This window comes from Lissotriton helveticus, chromosome 10 (genome assembly GCF_964261635.1).
Source record: "Lissotriton helveticus chromosome 10, aLisHel1.1, whole genome shotgun sequence".
Classification (NCBI taxonomy): domain Eukaryota; kingdom Metazoa; phylum Chordata; class Amphibia; order Caudata; family Salamandridae; genus Lissotriton; species Lissotriton helveticus.
The window spans coordinates 820,651,607-820,670,668 of NC_136071.1; the positions used below are offsets into that span (position 1 = coordinate 820,651,607).

Sequence of the window (19,062 nt, forward strand, 5' to 3'; positions counted from 1 at the left end):
GTACACATATTTTGATATTGTGATTCAGCAATATTTGGAGATTTTGAAAGAAAATGTTATCTGTGATTCCAGTTTCTTAAGCTTGACTACATTAATGTCCGGACTTACCCCGATGACTATATTTGAAATGGACTCTGCATTAATCTTTAGTCAGATCGCAATAAGCACACACATTTTCTAACTCCACCATTTAAGAGTTGATAAAGTAGGCCCGTGGAAATCATCCCATTCATCATAAAATTATAAGTATTTACAATAAATATTTTACATTTTTGTAGGCCTTCATAAACTTTCCATGTTTCATAATTAATTGTATCCGTTTTTAAAGAAGTTAAAAATATTGTGTCCACTGTTCACACCTAGAGCATATTCATCAAGAATTCCCAACTCTGTAAGCAAGTATTTGGTGCTAGGGATTCCCATGTGACTCTACAACTTGTGTGAAGGCCCAATATAAATTCCAGGACGTAGAAGTAACTTCAACTAGACAATAACTGAAAATACAAAGACAAATAAATATATCTCATGAATTCTTCCCAGCTGTACACTAGAGATGAGGGTGATCAGATGCTGAGTTTAGAGAAGTTGCAAGTGATTTACCATAAGGGAGGAGAAATGTTCATTCACAGATGCTACTGGATCACCTCTTAGCCCCTATTGACTGCCCATGGCCAAGTTCTTCTAAATGCCGTATCAGAAGTGGTTCACATGTACCACAGCCAGTACTACCGTTCAAGGAAGGTGAACTTTTTATAATCCATGTGGTTGAGTTGACTGCTTTGTCCATTCTCTTATGAAAAAATGCAGCAGACTTCACGAGTTGGAGGGATGCCCGCTTAAGGATTACCAGTTGTTTGCATTTTAAAGAGTTAACATATCTGCCGCCAACTTACAAACCAAAATGAAACTTATGTTTTTGTATTCCCTAAAATCATGAGGTAACCTTCTCTCTCTGAATATTCATATATAAGTTTATACTCAAGAAATCCTATTTTACAATACTTATCATCATGGTTATTTTTAAATGTGTTCCTACTTTTTAGAGTAAATCATATTTGCTTGCTGGTGGTCAGACACATAGGCAGCCCTTCACTACAAAATATAGGTAGAGTCCTCTGTGAGTATTGTAATTACTACAATCTGAATCACAATTGCCAACATAGGTCTTGATTAGGTACTAAGAATAGTTCTTTCCGTATTACGCTTAAGTCAGTGACTTCTTATCAAGTAGGCTGCTTCCTTCTAAACGAGGGAATGGCTGGATTCCCTCCAGATGTTCATGATAACCACATGATATACTTGTACTCACAATGAATGATAGTCTGGATAGCTGGTATAGATTCAGGCCTCCTGAACCTAGGTTAGACGCCCTTGTTTTCAACCCTACAATAGTGATCAGTCTAAACTTGGATAACTGTGTTTTTAAGAGTACACTCCACAACATGGGAACTGGCAATTTCTCACTATAGATATCAAATAAAAAAACGTGTTTAATTGTTCATTGAAAGTGTCAGTGCGATCATGACCCGTAAATCTGATTGCATCCTAATCTCATACCATTATGCAACTTGAAATGGATGATTACATGATTACAAACTCCATGCCAAAATCACACCAGCAGTGACAAAGCCAAAATACAGACAGCCTAGTGGGCTTGCCATGTTCTTAGAAACAAGAATAATTAATAGCAGTACGCTTATTGTAGAGCAGACAGGGAAATAAGAAGAATATATAGGAATATGTGCATTTATTTACTATTAAATTCGGTCTCCTAACAGAAAATACTTAAGTGATGGTAAGTAACTAACCATTTGTCTTTTCTTACTCCTCTACTGTAGTTCGGCAGCTGGGCAGGTCAGCTGGGAGATGGAAGAGCACATTTACTGGGCGAGTACACTAACAGGTAACACATTTTGCATTGCAACCACGGGATTGGGTGTTAAGATTCACTATGAGCTGTTGAGTTACCTGCCTGCACTGACATACGTCATCTGAAAAAAAATAAGTTTACGTGAATACCTTATGTTATAGGTGTGGTGATCGATGGGAACTCCAGTTGAAAGGTTCAGGAAAAACCCCTTATTCAAGGTAAATTGCTGTTATTATCATTAACATGTAGTTGTGGTCCACGCGACACAACGCATGGCCATTAATGTTCCTGTTATAATCATTCACCTGGAACTGGCTGTGTATCTTTCCCTGTCTTTTGTTGATTTCAGCCGTAAAAAGTGCAGAACGATTCCATGTTATATTAAGATCTCTTAATTGTTCGTGTTCATTTTCCATTCTAGAAATGGTGATGGCAGAGCAGTACTGCGTTCTTCAGCGCGAGAGTTTTTGTGCAGTGAGGCCATGCATCACCTTGGAATCCCTACTAGCAGAGCTGCCAGGTATTCTAGTGTATTATGTTTTAGTTTCATTTTCTTTTTTCAACAGCTTTATTCGACAAATTTGAGTCATAAAAGCAATTACAAAAATACAAATAGGGTTAATTGGATAAATCAGCTGTCTAATGGAAGAAACATTCAATTATTAGTTAAAAAAGGGAGTTACATTTATTCGGATAGGAATGCGCGCACAGGTTAAGACCGTCCTTGAACTCATAGTCATAGGACTAAGTGGTAATACATGCTAGACCTGTCCTCGCAAACATAAGATGAATGCACTTATCATAAAACTTAATATAAAATCCTAAAAAGTGTTATAAAAACGTATAAAATATATACAGTACACATCACAATCTTAAGATTAACATTTGTTATGAAACACCTTCTACGTACAAAATTAATTTGGGTATTAATGAATGATACTCACTATTATATCCTATACTACTTAATGAGAAGATTATTATTTTGGGTCGTAACATTATGTAACCTCACTCAGACTTTTTGAGCGGGCCCTTAATACCCATGACCACCATAGGAATTTTGTTTTAGTTTCATTTATATATCAATTCAAACTCCTGACCAGGCACCAAAGCAAATATCTGAACAGACAAAACGTTATCTGTGGGTAGTCATCGGTGGAGGAATGTGTGTCTCCATGTGGCATATGTGGGTAGTGTGTTGATGCTGTGTGTCAGTACCAGAGGTGGGCTTTTATTGTGATTTTACAGCTCCTCGTTGCCATATAGTGAAGCCAAAGGAGCAGCAGATGGGACATCTACACTTCTTAATTGGTCTTGTATAAATAGAGAGAAAAGAATGAATGAGTTTGAAGTAGTGTGTTTTCCCCATAATACCAGATAATTTGCCATGTAAACAAACTTAGAGATGCTAGTTTAGGCATTTTGGCTCCTTCTGGATTAAAGAAGGGGACTTTTAAATGTTTTATTAAATATTTGTATCAATTGTTTATATACAGGTAATCAGGTTTTAGCTCGGACTGACCGGAGCCTAATACTGCTTCACAACAAGATTGAGCGTACAGTCACAGTGCATTTATGAAAATATATGATCAAGAGTGGCCCACTCAGGGAAGCCACCATTAGACTCCTAAGATCACGTACACATAATGTACGCAGAATAAATTAAATCTATGTATACCTGCCGTCCATCCATGCAAAGACTTTTATGATGGCGCAAGAGATCTGGTGGGAATAATGGTGCATCACAACCTTGTGCCAAGATTCCACTTTACACCTACATTGGGAGTAACCACTGAATCACTGTTTGTCCCTTAGCCAGGAGAAGGCATAAGGATGCCAGTTTGTATCATAGATTAGCATCTCTCAGTAATGACATTAACCCCAATGGACAATTTGTGCAGGTTCTACGTAAAAGATGCCTTTGCCCGTTTGTCTTATTTTAAGTAAAGCCCCCAGACTCATTTCTAGGTCCGGCGTTCGCCTCGGCCTTTTGATTGTTCTAAAATTGTAAGTATAATATACTTACTTGTCTAGTCTTTTAGCTCTCCCTCAGCCGTTGGTCTTTTATTGTGCTATTCACATTTTGCTTCCACCCACTACAGCATTGGCAGTGGGTCAGCCCACCCCAGTTATTGCCAAACTTTACTGTGAGTGTTAGCATTATGACCTTTCACAAGGAGGACATGCACACACAAATTAGTTCCCTGAAGTGCTAGGGAGCAAGGCAATATGTGCTTTTTGAGAGCAAACATTATTTTAGCTTTTAGACAGTTTTTTGGGATTGATGAAGTCTGACAGCTTCCCCGGCAGTAATGTTTTGCATAAATCTAACGTGGCATTGACAAAGCCAAAAGACTGAAAGCCAATGCCAGACCTATTGCCTGTGCCAAATGCTCGTCAAAGACTGAAAGCCAATGCCAGACCTATTACCTGTGTCAAATGCTCGTTTCTTAATAGTGTTACTCTGTGAAAATGCAAAATAAAATGAAATAAACAGTGGGGCTGAAGCTTAGATAGGCTGCTTAGTCATATCCCTATGCAAGCATTCTGCCCTGCAAAGTGCCCTGATAAGAACAAGCATGGGGAATGTTTAATCTGATTATGAGGAAGTGTGTTCAGCTGGTTGTAGAATGAGCAAAGAATCCAAAGGTGCAGGGATAAAATTACCGTCAATGCTTGGGATGTTGTGCTCCTGGTCTGTTTTTGCTTTTCTCTGGGGCACTGTACATTTTCACCCCAGGTAATTTCCGATTTGCAAGTCCACAGCGAAGTCGCCATATCTTCCTACCAAATGTTCTGCTGAATATGTGGTTCTCCTTAAATGTAACTCCGCCCATATCAGAAGGTGATTCAGAAAAGGGGGTGGTGATGAACAGAGTGTCTGAATTAAGCAGACCACTCTTATATAGCCAGGTTCTGAGCTGGGATGGGGCAGTGAGTTAAATAACGGTGATGGATCAAGCCCTGATCTTTGGACTGGGTAAGAGTGGTCTGCTTAATTCAGACACTCTGTTCATCACCACCCCCTTTTCTGAATCATTTTGTCCACCATAAGCGTGGAAGGGTATACTCAGACATGAGTCCCTTGCTCACTGCTCCATCAGGATTCAAGCAAGCCGGGCCGACGACGCCTGAAATGCCAGAAACCGGTCCCCGGAAGCTTGTTTCCTTTCCAGTAAAGAATTGGCTTGGTAGTTTGGTCTGCCCTGTTCCCATGATGCACTGGGCCAGGGTCAGACTAATTTGCATGTAGCCAGGTTCTGAGCTGGGATGGTGCAGTGAGCTAAAAAACGGTGATGGATCAAGCCCTGATCTTTTGACTGGGTAGGAGTGTTCTGCTTAATTCAGATACTCTGTCCATCACCACCCCCTTTATGAATCGTTTTGGCCACCACAAGTGTGGAAGGGTATGCTCAGATGTGAGTCCCTTGCTCACTGCACCATCAGGATTCAAGCAAGCCGGGCCGAAGACGGCTGTAATGCCAGAAACCGGTCCCCGGAAGCTTGTTTCCTTTCCAGTAAAGAATTGGCTTGGTAGTTTGGTCTGCCCTGTTCCCATGATGCACTGGGCCAGGGTCAGACTAATTTGCATGTAGCCAGGTTCTGAGCTGGGATGGTGCAGTGAGCTAAAAAACGGTGATGGATCAAGCCCTGATCTTTTGACTGGGTAGGAGTGTTCTGCTTAATTCAGATACTCTGTCCATCACCACCCCCTTTATGAATCATATCAGAAGGTAGGTCCTGCTTTCTCACCTGGATAAAATAGTTCCATTCAAGAAAATGTGAAGACACTTAGTTCTAAATGAACAACTAGAAAAACCTTCAGGTACTAGACAAACCAAAGATTGAAGATAAATGTGATGTAGTCGGCAAACTTCAAAATACCCAACTACATGTTCCATAATGCAGTGAAATAGCAAACTAAGAACAATGGCTACTAACGTAAACTATTGCATCAAAAAAGATGAAGCTGGTTTCATAGAGTGTCGCACATTATGTGTTACTTTAGTAAAAAGAAAATGCAAATTTGAACTTTAAGTGATAAGTCCAAAGTAAACTATCATCGCTTAATAGTTTGTCAGTTGTGTAGTCAGTCATTCTATAAAGCAGTGTCATTTTTTTTAATGTCACAGACATTGCTTAGGTCAGCAAACCAACTTAAAAAAGATATCTTTTGAAGATCCTGTAAAAAACTGTGGGCCATTGCGTGCTGACACTGACTCTGGGCATCTTTTTACCCTGCCGCTGCTGTCCGAGTCCCCCCGCCGCCGCTTTTTGCCATCATAGCGGCCGCTGAGCGGAGGACTCGGATTCCCATCAACCCCTGCGGCAGGGCGCGGGCTGGTTCCGTCATTACAGCGCCAGGAGGCGCTACAAAGGCTGCTAACCCCCGGCGGAGTGTGTGAATCCTGTAAAAAAACGTGGGCCATTGCGTGCTGACACTGACTCTGGGCATCTTTCTACCCTGCCGCTGCTGTCTGAGTCACCCCGCCGCCGCTTTTTGCCATCATAGCGGCCGCTGAGCGGAGGACTCGGATTCCCATCAACCCCTGCGGCAGGGCGCGGGCCGGTTCCGTCATTACAGCGCCAGGAGGCGCTACAAAGGCTGCTAACCCCCGGCGGAGTGTGTGAATCCTGTAAAAAACCGTGGGCCATTGCGTGCTGACACTGACTTTGGGTATCTTTCTACCATGCCGCTGCTGTCCGAGTCCCCCCGCCGCCGCTTTTTGCCATCATAGCGGCCGCTGAGCGGAGGACTCGGATTCCCATCAACCCCTGCGGCAGGGCGCGGGCTGGTTCCGTCATTACAGCGCCAGGAGGCGCTACAAAGGCTGCTAACCCCCCGCTTCGCGGGACGCCGGGCGAAGCCCGGGCAAAGGGCGGGCCCTCTTAGGCCCCCCGAGGCCAGAAGAGGCTGGGCTGGGCCTACACTCTAACACGTTGCCAAGGACCTTTTGTTTGTACTTTTTCCTAGCCTACCATGGCCTTGAACCTTGAAAAGCTTGTACCCGTGAAGGCAGGGGGAATTAGTAAAGGTATACTAGATAGCTACTTTACAAAGGTTGCTCCAGATATAGAAAGGGAGAGTACATTGGCTGAGCGCCGGGCTGAGCGACGTCGCTCTGTTGAATGTATGAAAAATAGACCTCCCTTGGACCTTTTGAAACAAACCACTCCACTTGATGTAAGCTCCCATATTGAAAATGAGGATCCTCTATCTATAGATAGCGTTCCTATGCTCTTGCGAGATATATCCCCTCTACTTGATATGTCCAACGACCTGTATACAAACTTTATATCTCTTCCTAGTAATTCTACCATAGGAGCAGATGTGGCAGTCGAGCCACCTTTACTAGTAGTTGAGACTATTAAAAAGAAGGCCAAGAAACAAGTGATGCCCAAAGTTCATGGTCCACCACCAAGTAAAAGAAGAAAGAGGGGCGGTGATCCGCAAAGAAGCAAGATTAGTCATTCCGACTTTGGTAAAACCACAAAGGCTATTGTAACAACTGTGCCAACTTCAAAGGCCTTTATAACAACTGTGCAAATTTTAACGGCCCCTATAGCAACTGTACCAACTCCAGAAGCCCCTATAATAACTGTACTAACTTCACCAGGTTTAGTCACTCCTTTACATTGCCCGCTAAAGGAAGCACTGTCTGCTGCTCCTTTGGAAAGTATGGAACATTTAATTAGGTCATTCATACTACCTTTAATAGAGAGGCTGAAGAGGGTCGAGCAACGGCTGGGGAACTTAGAGCTGGCTATTAGTAATAATGCTGGGTTAATTAAGGACCATGCGAAGCCGGCGCTGCCCCCCGCAGCCACAGTGTCATCTTCCACTCCTGTTGCCCATAAGGGTGCAAACCAAACTAATAAGCCTATAAACTCTAAACAACACAGGGCAATACCCCCCAAATTAGTTCAACAAGCAGCACCGCTTGTTGCTAGTGAAGTTCAGAAGGGAGAAAAAAAATCTTACATAGGACATATGCGAGATGAGAGGGGAAGTACTAGCCCCGTTAGGGCAGTGAACCATAGGGGGCGTCAAGTCGAATTACCTCCAGAAGCGGTTCCTTTTGTGGTTGTCCTTACGGGAGTCCCTACATTAGCGGATGGTAAGAGGGAAGGGTTCTCTCAGTTAAAAAACAAAACCATGCAATGGCTTAGTCAAAACCCACCACTTCCTTATAATATTAATGGCGATATCCTGCATGTCCGGCGACTCCCCTGGTTGGGAAGCAGAGCAAAAGACATGAAGGGGGACCTAATTGTTATCAATATCAGAGATCCTAGAGCTGTTAGATACATTCTAGATTGGTCTCCAGGGAATGTCGGCAACTCCATCGTTCCCTGTGAATTGACTTATTTTTATCCGAGATCTCTAGTGACCCCTATAACGTACCCTGGTGCTTTACTTTGCCTCCAGACTAACCCGTCTATACCTTTTAATAATCGGTATATGACGCATGCATCTAACCCTATGACCTTTGAAAATTTACCTGGGTGGGACACTGTACCATTTAGGAGTTACAGAAACAGGAGGATGGACCACTTGTTACCGTTTACCCCGCTGGAAGTTGCAAATAGATTCGATGCCTTCTCGGGCTTCGATGATTGCGATTGACAGACGGGGCCCCCTATCAATACGCTACTCACTACTGACAACCTAGTTGCAAATGCTAAATTAAGCCCCTTAGTACAGTCTGCAACTGTCTCTTCTCCTGATGATCGACACCCATTGAATTGTGAGCTTGAGCAAGGTGTAGAAGCTAGTTCTTCTGCTACTATTGATCTTCCCGGTTCCTTGGATTGTGAACCAATCAAGCAAGATCTGGTCGTTCCACAAGTTAAAATCTTATCCTGGAACGTGGCAGGACTTAAGAGTAAATTGCTTATTCCAGTGTGGGGCTCCTTTATGGCTTCGCATGATATTTGAATGTTGCAGGAAACCTGGGCGTTAAAAGAAAGTATAGCCCAGGGTTTTGCAACATACGATATCCTGGCGAGCATGGGTGATAGGGGCAGGCCCTCGGGCGGGTTGTCTATATGGGTTGGCACGCACCTGGGAGTAAAGGCATCACCAATAGTAACTCACTCATTGGATGTCCAGTGTGTTTTGCTGACCCTGCCTAATGGGCCAAATATTGCTTTGATTAATGTATACTCAAGGCCAGTTAGGCGGGGCCTTGAGTCAGAGGCTGTCGAAACTCTGTTAACCCTCATACAGTCGATTGACCCCTCCACCGTGTTAATTTTGGGTGGAGACTTCAATTGTCATTTTGAGCCCTTCATGGACCCGAACTTTGGTGACCTGGATGATGTTGATTTGCTTTGGGCCATCCCAGAGCCATTGACTCCTCAGGTCAAGTTATGGACCCCTCTTGTTTTGCAATTGCAGTCATTTGCGCTAGCTACATCATTACGAGCATGCAATGGGAGGGTGGAGCCTGATAGAACAGGGAGAGCCACGTTTAATCAATTAAATCAGACCTCAGTAATCGATTATATCTTCATTGAGGCTAGGCACTGGGACAGGCTGTATGAATTGAGGGTCATTGAAAGGTTTGACAGTGACCATAATGCCCTAGTTCTGTCCCTTAAACCGGGGAGCTTTGGGTTGAAAGGCTCAACCCCGGCTGAACACTGCGCTACTGTGCCATTAATAATAACAAACTGTAGGCGAAGGGTTAAATGGCCAGACTTACAAGCGTCCACTAGTAAACTTGCTGAATTATATGAGACCATTATTCCCCTCATTGAAGAGATGGGGAAATCTGGCATTTGGGCAGGGCAAATGAAATACATAATCAATTGGTTGCCATATTAAAAGATATTCTGTACCCTGTGAGAAGGGCAAATCAGCACCGTACCACAATTCTTCGATGGTTTAATACCTCCTGTCGGAAGGCCAAAAAGGCCTTGCTTACAGTAATAAAAACCAATGATAGTGAGGCCATCAGGGTGCATCGCACTATATATAAAAAGGCAATCTGTGATGCTAAGAAGGAATGGGAGGCCACAATGTGGAAGGAGTTGGGATCTGCACTTAGGTGTAAGGATTCCAAATTATTCTGGTCCATTGTTGCAACTGGACTTAGTGGGCATACCCAGGCGCTTGCCCCCAATATTGCCCCTTCAATCTGGGAAAGCCACTTTGGTGCTCTATATGGCACCTCTGAGTTTGATGGCTCGCCTGTTAGTACTCTTGAACCTCAGCAATTCCAAAGCGTCAACGGGGCTGAAGAGCGTGGATGGTTGACTGTAGTCCCTACATGCCTCGCCACAGTTGAACTCTTTACCTTGATTGAAGTTGAGACAGCCATAGGTAAATTGCTCCCTAACAAGGCTCCAGGATTGGATAAATTGCCTGGGGACTTGTTTAGGGCACAACCTAAAATCTGGGCCCCTTACTTGGTCGTTCTATTTACTGGCATTTTGCAGGGAGACGACCTGCCCCCTACTTGGCTAGGAGCAGAAAATGTCCCTATTTTAAAAAAGGGCTACCCACTAACCCCCTCTAATTATAGATCCATCAGCTTAATTGATACATCACAAAAGCTGATGGGGAGGGTTATCCTTGACAGGATTCTCGGGTGGATTGATGAGAATGGGATCTTGTCTATACTCCAGGCAGGCTTTAGGTCAGGCACATCTACCTTAGATCAGATATTTTGCCTGCAGGTCCTGTATTGGAAAACAGCAAAGGTAGAGGGTGGCAGCCTCTACCTTGTGTTTGTGGACCTGCGGGCGGCATTTGATCTGGTTCCGCGTGAAAAATTGTGGAAGGTGCTAGCAGACCTGGGACTCCCGCCATATTTATTAGCCGTTCTATCTAGGCTCCACATAAACAACTTTGCCCAGGTCAGGTGTTGTAGGCATGGCGAACTCACAGATCAATTCCCTGTCCAAAAAGGAGTTCGCCAAGGGTGCGTGCTGGCACCTACACTATTCAGCCTCTACATTAACGGCCTTGTGGAACATTTGAATGGTGTGGTAAACAATGATGCCCCTAAATTGGTTACGGGCAGAGTGCCCGCTCTGATGTTCGCAGACGACACTCTGCTGTTGTCTAGAACATCATCGGGCATTCAAAAAACACTTGATGGATTTGTAGAGTTTTGTGAGCTTCGGGGATTAGAAATCAATCTGGGAAAAATAAAGTTTATGATTTTTAACCCCCCTAAGCGGGTACGCCCAAACCCGGTTTTACATGGTACCCCCCTTGAAAGGGTTAAAACATTTGTATATCTGGGTGTTACTCTGACTGAGACCTTTGACTGGAACACGCAGATTGCTAAGTCCACACTTAAGTTATCCCAGCTTGCTGGGGGTATAAGCAAAGTTTTTAGGGAGTCAACTTTTAGGCCGGTGTCCCCAGCTCTGGAGATATATTGTCGCCAGGCTAGAACGGCAGCAATTTACGGGGCTGAACTTTGGGGCCACAAGCAGATAATGAACCTCAAAAAGGTAGAGCAGTCTTTTGTGAGAAATTTAGTTGGGTTACCGGCTAGTACACCTTTGATCCCTCTTAGACTTGATCTTGGCATGGTCCCAATAGAGGAGATCATAAGTGCAAGACCAATTATGTACTGGAAGAGGTTGTGGTCAGTCCCCGAACTGGCTGCTTATAGAGCGGAATTTTCTGAGATTTGGTCTCTTCTTATATACAAAAAGATCCCTTGGCTTCAGTATATTCGTACTGTTAGTACCCGGTTAGGTCTTTTGGAACTGTGGGAAACTCCTGAGACTTATTGCCTAGGGATATCAAAGAATTAACTCCTTTCTCATATACGTATGCAGAACGTTCAAACGCTATCGAGCTCTGCAACATTGGGTAGGTTGACATTTGAGTTCCTCCTAGTTAAATTAGAATCCAAAACTGAGGAATTCTTGGATTTAATTGAACCCCCACTTGCTCGAAAGCTATATCTCCAGTTAAGGCATGGCACTCTACCTATTAGGTCTTTTACATCTAAATGGCTAAAACCCAATAACGAAGTGTGCCCTGCATGTAGTTATAAAAAGGAGAATGTAACTCATGTATTGTTTTTTTGCCCTGTCTACTCTGCAATTAGAAAATGTTGGCTGATTCCTATTTGTAAGAATTTGGGATTCTTGCATTTTACACAGGCCTGCAGGATACTGACCTATGATACCCATCCTCCCATTGTGTTTGCTGTTTCTCATTATTTATTCAGTATGTGGCGTAGGAGGCAAACCTTTCTAACCTAATTGTTGCACTTATTGCTTCTATTTCGTGTACCCAGATAACTTGTAGTTTAATTCTTTTTTAATTTTTTATGACTATTTATTGTTTTATTGTGCTGATGTATTTTATGTGCACTTTTATGGTCATTTGACCGAAATAAAGTTATCAATGAATGAATGAAGGATATCTTTTTTGTACTTGTGCCACATCACATTGTGATAAATGGAACTGGTGGAGCGGGTTTTAACTCACTGAGGTAATCTTTGCGACTTTTACCGTCTCTGGTTGGTTATTCGAATTTCTGTATCCACTTTGCTACCTCTGTGATATATTTTACACGTTTTAAATATTTTGAACATCAGCCATTTGCATTGTACATAAAAAAGGTGATATCATTTTTTGACTCTGTTACGCGTGCTTCTTGTTCTATGCAGTATACTCTCGCCACACACCCATCCCTTGCTTGATAAGTCATTGATTAGTTTTGAGATTAAAAGAGAAGCTTTAAAGATATTTAACGTTTCATTGTCATGTTTTCCTGTCTTCTTGCAGTTTGGTTGTAAGTGATGACCCTGTGTGGAGAGACCAGCTCTATAATGGAAATGTTAAAAAGGAGAGAGGTTGGTTTTGCATTTCTATAATAATTCTTTGCAAGATTCAAATTCAGTATTTACATGTATTAATTTCCGAGCTGTGCTTGAGAGTGCACCAAATGTAGGTGAACAATTAAAGTGCTATCTTCTCTTTTTCTATTGATTGTTTTTAAAAGGTTTAGGTTATATTTCAAGCGTAGAACTGCTGGGTGTAAGGCTAGTATGATATTGAATACAATTATTAGTTACTATTGAATAATCAACATGCAAACAGCCTGAGAAATAGTTAAATTGGTTGCCTTTTGTGACTTTATTTTTTTTTATAGTTATTTTTATTAATTATAACACAAGAGAAGAAATGTACATATCGGGTGTCAGTTGGAGAAACATACAATGATGGCGAACGGGCAAATGATTTAAGGATATACATAGCAGTTATAGACATCTGAAAATCAGCAATGCCAGCTTAGAGCTGGGGCTAAACAATACAGTACAGATAATCTTAAGCAAACAGCATCGGAACCCGCCCGCCCAGAAGACAGGATATTAAAATCTAACATTCGACACCCAGATATGAGGAACTAATCGGCTCAGGATAATATGCCACATCTCTTGTGAAGAAAGGAAAAGGGAGAAAGAAAGGCCATAGAACATAATAAAGGAAAAAAAAACAAAAAAACTCATCCCCCCACCCTGCACCCCTGCGGATGGCTACGACCTAACCCCACTAGCAGTGTGCCTGTCGCCCACTAAACTAAGCCCCAAGGAAGGGAAAAGATGGAGGAGGAAATGTCATACAATACAATACGAGCTCCCGAACTCCCCTCCCCCCCGCCAAAGCGGACAGCCCCTACCATCGTACAAAGCGAAGGAAAGCAGACTAATAAGCAAACAGATAGGGGAGTCACAAAAATGTAGAGAAGACCTTCCCGCCCAACCCCCGGCACAACAGAGGCAGCAAATCCCGTATCAAACAGCGCAATTGCACCAAACCCAAACAATCAGACTGCCATCTGGCCCCTACGCTCACAGACACCACTCAGCAGAGCCAAAAGATAGTCACTGTGCCGAACTCAGACAGTCAAATTCAGCCCTGGCCCTCACGATCCATCGCACAAACCCCATCCGGTAGGACCGACATAGTAGCAAAAGAGTCAAAACGTTGTAAGAAAAGAAGACCTATACTGCTGGAAAGGGTAAAAAATGTTAAGTCTCGAAGTCTCCCGGATACACGAAAGTCAGTCAGAAAAGTATGAAAGGAAGCCTCCAGAAGCAAAGGAAAAGATGAGTCCTGCGCGGGCGATGACTCTGCCGGTCGTGCTGGTCGTTCAAGGGCTCCGGCAACGTTCCGTCGCACTCGTGCATAGACAAATGGCACCAGGTCTCGATTACGTTCGGGGTCCTCCTCTCGAGTTAGATCAAGCTTCGCGGGGGTCACCGTATGTTGCAGGTCTGACACAGGGCTGGAGTCCGGTCTCAAACACACAGTCTCGATGCTTACGGCCAATTTGTAGAAGGTAGCCTCCATTTGCAAGTGAAGAGCCCCAATGGCGGCCATTATGGTCCCCCAGTGATGGTCCACACATCGTCCGATCCATCGCTGCTTGCACGATAACAGAACAGGTCCTTAACCCCGGAGGCCGGCTACTCCGGGGAAACAAACAGGAGTAGGATGGACGGAAGCGACGGGCGACTTGTAGGCTTGGTGCTCTTTACACTGTTGCCACGAGCGGGGGCCCCACCCACGGACCCCGCGGGACGCTACAGGGTCCCCGGGACCTGGCCCCCCACCCACCTCAGCAAACACGTCTCGCCGGGACCAGAAACCACCACCAGGATCGAAGAAAACATTTTCCTCCGAGGAGACTGGACTCCGCCAGGCACCCGCGGCCGATGTTGTTCAACTGAAACCCGGCTGGGTCAGTACTCGAGGCCCCGGCTTACACACTGGAGTAGGCCCAAAAATGAAAGATGGTGTAATTTCGCCAATCAGTGCGAGAAAAACTCCGGGAATGTCCCCCTGGGCTCAGCAACGATTCAGACACCCGGGAGTCGGGCGGGAGGTCAGGATTAATTGCAGGATAGGTCCGCCAGCGACGGAGGTCGACGGAGCCGGGAGCTTATGCGGCCATCTTGGTTGCTAGCGTAGCTCCTCCCTTTTGTGACTTTAAATGACATGTTACTATAAATTATTTGGTGAAATTATCAGTGAAAAGGAACTGATTTTAGAATTTGAACTGTAGGAAAGTACTCCCTTTTGACATGGTCACCCCCACTTTGTTCCTGGTACATGATGTGATTTCAACTGGAAGTGCACTGACTTCCTGCTAATCAGGTCCCCAGTTCCAGATGTTTTTCCCAAAACTGTACAATTGTTCCCCCAGTTGGTAATACCTTTAGACCCTCTATAATTCCCTAGTAAATGGTACCCTTGGTGCCTAGGGCCTGAGGTACTACAGAGGGTCCCTAAATTGCTGCGGCACTAATTGTCCAGCCTAAGGGACCCCTCACCAAACTCCTGCATGGTTTTACAGCAGGCTGCATGTTTTGGTGCAGACAAAACTGAAAACACGACCTGACACACAGCCTTGTTTGGCAACCCCCCCAAACGCTGCATGTGATACTTGTAAGTCACCCCTACAGCAGGCCTTACAACCTTAAGGCAGGGTGCTTGGTATTACATGTAAGGGCATTCCCGCAGAGCAGATATGCCCCTGTGCTGGGCTGTTTCATTACTGCCAGTGCAAATGGACAGGGAAGACATTTTAGAACATGTACTGGACACTGATGAAAACGAGTTCCCCAGCTACATTATAAATTCACTGAAAATAGGATGTTTGGTATCGAACATCTTGTATTGATAAACCCACACTGATTCCAGTGATGGATTTACCAATATATGCACCTAGAGGGCACCTTTGAGGTGCCCCCTAAAAACCTACCAGCCTCTGGTGTGCTTGCGGGCTGGTTTCTGCCAGCCTGCCACCTGATATACTGTTCTGACCCCTTATAGTGAGAGCCTTTTGCTCTCAAGAGGCCATCAACAAAAATTTGTCCAGTGAGAGGGTGTTACACCCCCTCCCATAGGATGACCTGCTCATTAGCATTCCTAGGCCGACAAGGTTAAACGAGCTGCTGCCTTTGAAAGGCAAATCTGGTTCATCTCACAGGAGAGGAAGATTACCCCATTTGGCAACTGGACTGGCAGGAAAAATAGGTAGTCAGGTGGGAGTGCCACCCTCAGGTTAGTATCACCCCTGAGGTGTGCTAAACTGAAGTGGGCACGATTTTTCAGAAGTAGCCATCTTTATGATGGTATACTTAGGAATTCTGGGACAGGTTTATGCCCACTTCAAACAGGAAGGGGTCATATAGGGGCCATAGTGATCCCAACGGTCAGTAGCCTATTGTTTACTACCCTACACTCCTCTAACACCACTAAATTGAGTATTTAGGGGAGCCCTGGGCACCAGAAGAGTAGCTCCTGATGACCTGAAGAAAGAAGATGGATGAGATGAGTCAACAAGAACAGAGGACCCAGCAGCTGACTTGGTGCCAACCCTCCTGGCCTGCCTGCTGACTTTGCCTATTGCACCAAAATTCAACTTGTCCGGCAGCTGCTGAGGCCCCAAAACCCGGGAGACCTGCCAGCCTTCACCAAGGAACGAAGACATGCTGTGGGACAATGGAACTGTCCACTGCAGACAGGAAAAGAAGGACCAAGAGGACTCCAGCCCCACCAAAACCCACTGCCTCCAAGCACCACTGCACCCGAGCCCCCCAGCTCATGTCGAAGTGGGCCAACTGTGTCAGCGCGGTCCCCAAGCCCTCAAGGTGCCGAGTCTACTGTGGCGTTACTCATCATGAACTCCCGACATCATCTGCAGCCTCTGTTGACAGGTCCTCTCAATTTCCAGTGTTGCCAGGCAGTGAAATCCGACACCCCAAAACACTCTGCACCCGGACGCACCATCCTGAAGAGAAGAAAACCAAAGGTGTCCCCCAACATCACAAGAACCGAAGTCCTTTGTTGGTCCACCAGACTGGCCTCTCAATCCCCTCTTGCAGCCTCTTTGTGAAAGGACAGTTTACCATTGGTTTGCATTAGTGCATCAGATGAGCTATTTTATGCAGGATTAATGTCCTAAACAATATACCTTGATCTCTCCCACTCAGTTTTCCAACTACTTGCCTGAAGCCTCAGTCTCTCCTTTGGGCTGTGGCAAGTGGGTACCCAGGAACTGCCTCTGGTTGTTGAGCCGGACTAAGTCTATAGGTATTGGTGGTAGCCCTCTGGTGGAGCATCAGTGCGGGGAACTAACCAACTCTTTCCTTTGCTCTTCTCACTGCTCCTTCTCCAGTGATGTTCTCAGTCTGCTCTGTTCTGCTCTCCTACCAGCTTCTCCTACAGGATTGACCTCCTGTTGCTCTGTCCTCCTCGCCACTCCTTCCCCAGTCTTACCTCATCCTGGTCTGCTGTCCTTTAGTATTCAGATCTCGACCCCTTCCTGTTCTGCTCTCTATTCCACGTTTTCCTAGGCCATCTCCTTCCACCTCTTTTCTACATCACACCCCTGATGCTAGTGAACACGAGCTTCATTCAAAGCATCTTCCCAAAAGCTCTCATGACAAGCTAGATTCCACCCCCGAATGAATACACACTGGACCACACACCATAATTAAAGTGAAGGTTGGCTGTCTTGGTGCAGCAGCAAGACAGTCTCCCAGGCTGGTAAAGTGTGAGTAGGCTATGCAACAAAAGAACATGGTTTACCTTGTTAAATGGCACTGCACCCAGACCTATATCCACATAAAAAGGTTAGGGCCAGATGTACAAACAGTGTAAATTGTGACTCGCAATTTGCGCTTGATTGCGAGTCGCAAATTGCGAGTCGCGATCTACAATGTACAACAGTGGCAGAGACTCGGATTGCGATTCCCAATGGGGCCTCAAAATGCGGGCCTCATGAATATTAATGAGGCACTTGCAATTTGCGACCCCATTGGGAATGGCTGGCCTTTCCAGGGATGGTGGCCTGCTGGGCTCAGCAGACCTCCATGTCTGGGACTGCTTTTAAATAGAGCAGTTTTTTTATTTAATGCAGCCCGTTTTCCTAAAAGGAAAACGGGATGCATTTAAAAAAAGAAACATTTTGTTTCATGTTTTAAGGGCAGGTAGTGGTCCCTGGGACCACTGCCTGCCCCTTAAAAATATTTTCTCCTGCATTTGCAAACTTCCCATTTTCAACTGCATTATCACCCTCTTGAAGAGCGCAGTAAATTGCGAGTGTTTTGCCACCGCAATGTGGTCGCAAAACATTTGTATGGCTTGTGAGTCGCTATTAGGTAGTCTTTGACTATTGTAATAGTTGGTGATCTTTAAATGTGATTTAGGCATCATCTGTGTTTGTTTTTCAGGAGCAGTCGTCCTTCGTGTTGCAAAGTCATGGTTTCGAATTGGATCTTTGGAAATCTTAGCTCATTCTGGAGAATTGGATCTGTTGAGGTAAAAACAGAAAATTCCGAGTCGCAGAGAATCTCAGTCTTTCATCCCCAAACACATTCAAACTAGTAATTTTTGTTTAATTAACTATGAAGATAAATAATTTCTCTTCTATAATTTAATCCATTCTAAAACATAAAAGATTTACTTTTAGGATAGTGTAACCTTGATTAAAATTCAGAGGCTAGAAAGTGGACTGGTCCAACGATATGGACTGGTGCATGGTGACAGAGAAATCATCTATGAAGCTAAGGGATGTCCGAGCAAGTGGACGCACATCTGGGGACAGTGGAACACTTACAGAGGGAAGATTTGTGTGCCGCCAAGAGCTGGAGAAGACATTAAAGGGGGGACTTGATGTCACACAATGATTATTGCCAACTAGATATTGTAATATGTACACCAAGAAAAAGTATGTATTTTATATGGTGTGAGCTTACTTAATCACCAATGCCTTGACCATTCAACATGCCTTTTTTTCCTCAATAAAAACGTCATAAAAAATAAATAAATATATTCAAAGGCAAGAGAACACGGCCGAAAGAGTTAACAGTAACCATTTAACTAACTTATGGCGCAGGGGGTGCCAACATATGGTTAGTAACAGGATTGTGAGGACAAATTCCGTTATGTCTTGACTTCATTCTGAAACAAAAAATATGCATGAAGGTCAAAAGAAAGCTATTCTTGTTATCAATAGAGTGACTGTCACCATACCCACGATAACCAATTGTAAATGCAGCAGGCTAACTATTAACCCTATGTAACTGGAAGTGCCGCATCCTCATGCCAATCCCTAAGTACACCTATTGCTTCTATAGTGCAAAACAATAATTACGTGGTACACATATGACATTTGTAGTTAATAAATGTGCATATTAACCCT

General features: G+C 44.3%; 1 protein-coding gene across 2 annotated transcripts in view; it reads left to right on the forward strand.

Annotated features, from left to right (window-relative positions):
* The window catches only part of LOC144784551 (protein nucleotidyltransferase YdiU-like), a 319,919-nt gene that overhangs the window by 75,893 nt on the left and 224,964 nt on the right, over positions 1-19,062 (forward strand). For both annotated transcript variants that reach the window (XM_078663432.1, XM_078663433.1), the window contains exons 4-8: positions 1,839-1,903; positions 2,032-2,088; positions 2,292-2,390; positions 12,633-12,700; positions 18,092-18,179. In XM_078663432.1, the coding sequence (XP_078519558.1) occupies positions 1,839-1,903; positions 2,032-2,088; positions 2,292-2,390; positions 12,633-12,700; positions 18,092-18,179 (377 nt within the window). The remainder of the gene's footprint in view (positions 1-1,838; positions 1,904-2,031; positions 2,089-2,291; positions 2,391-12,632; positions 12,701-18,091; positions 18,180-19,062) is intronic.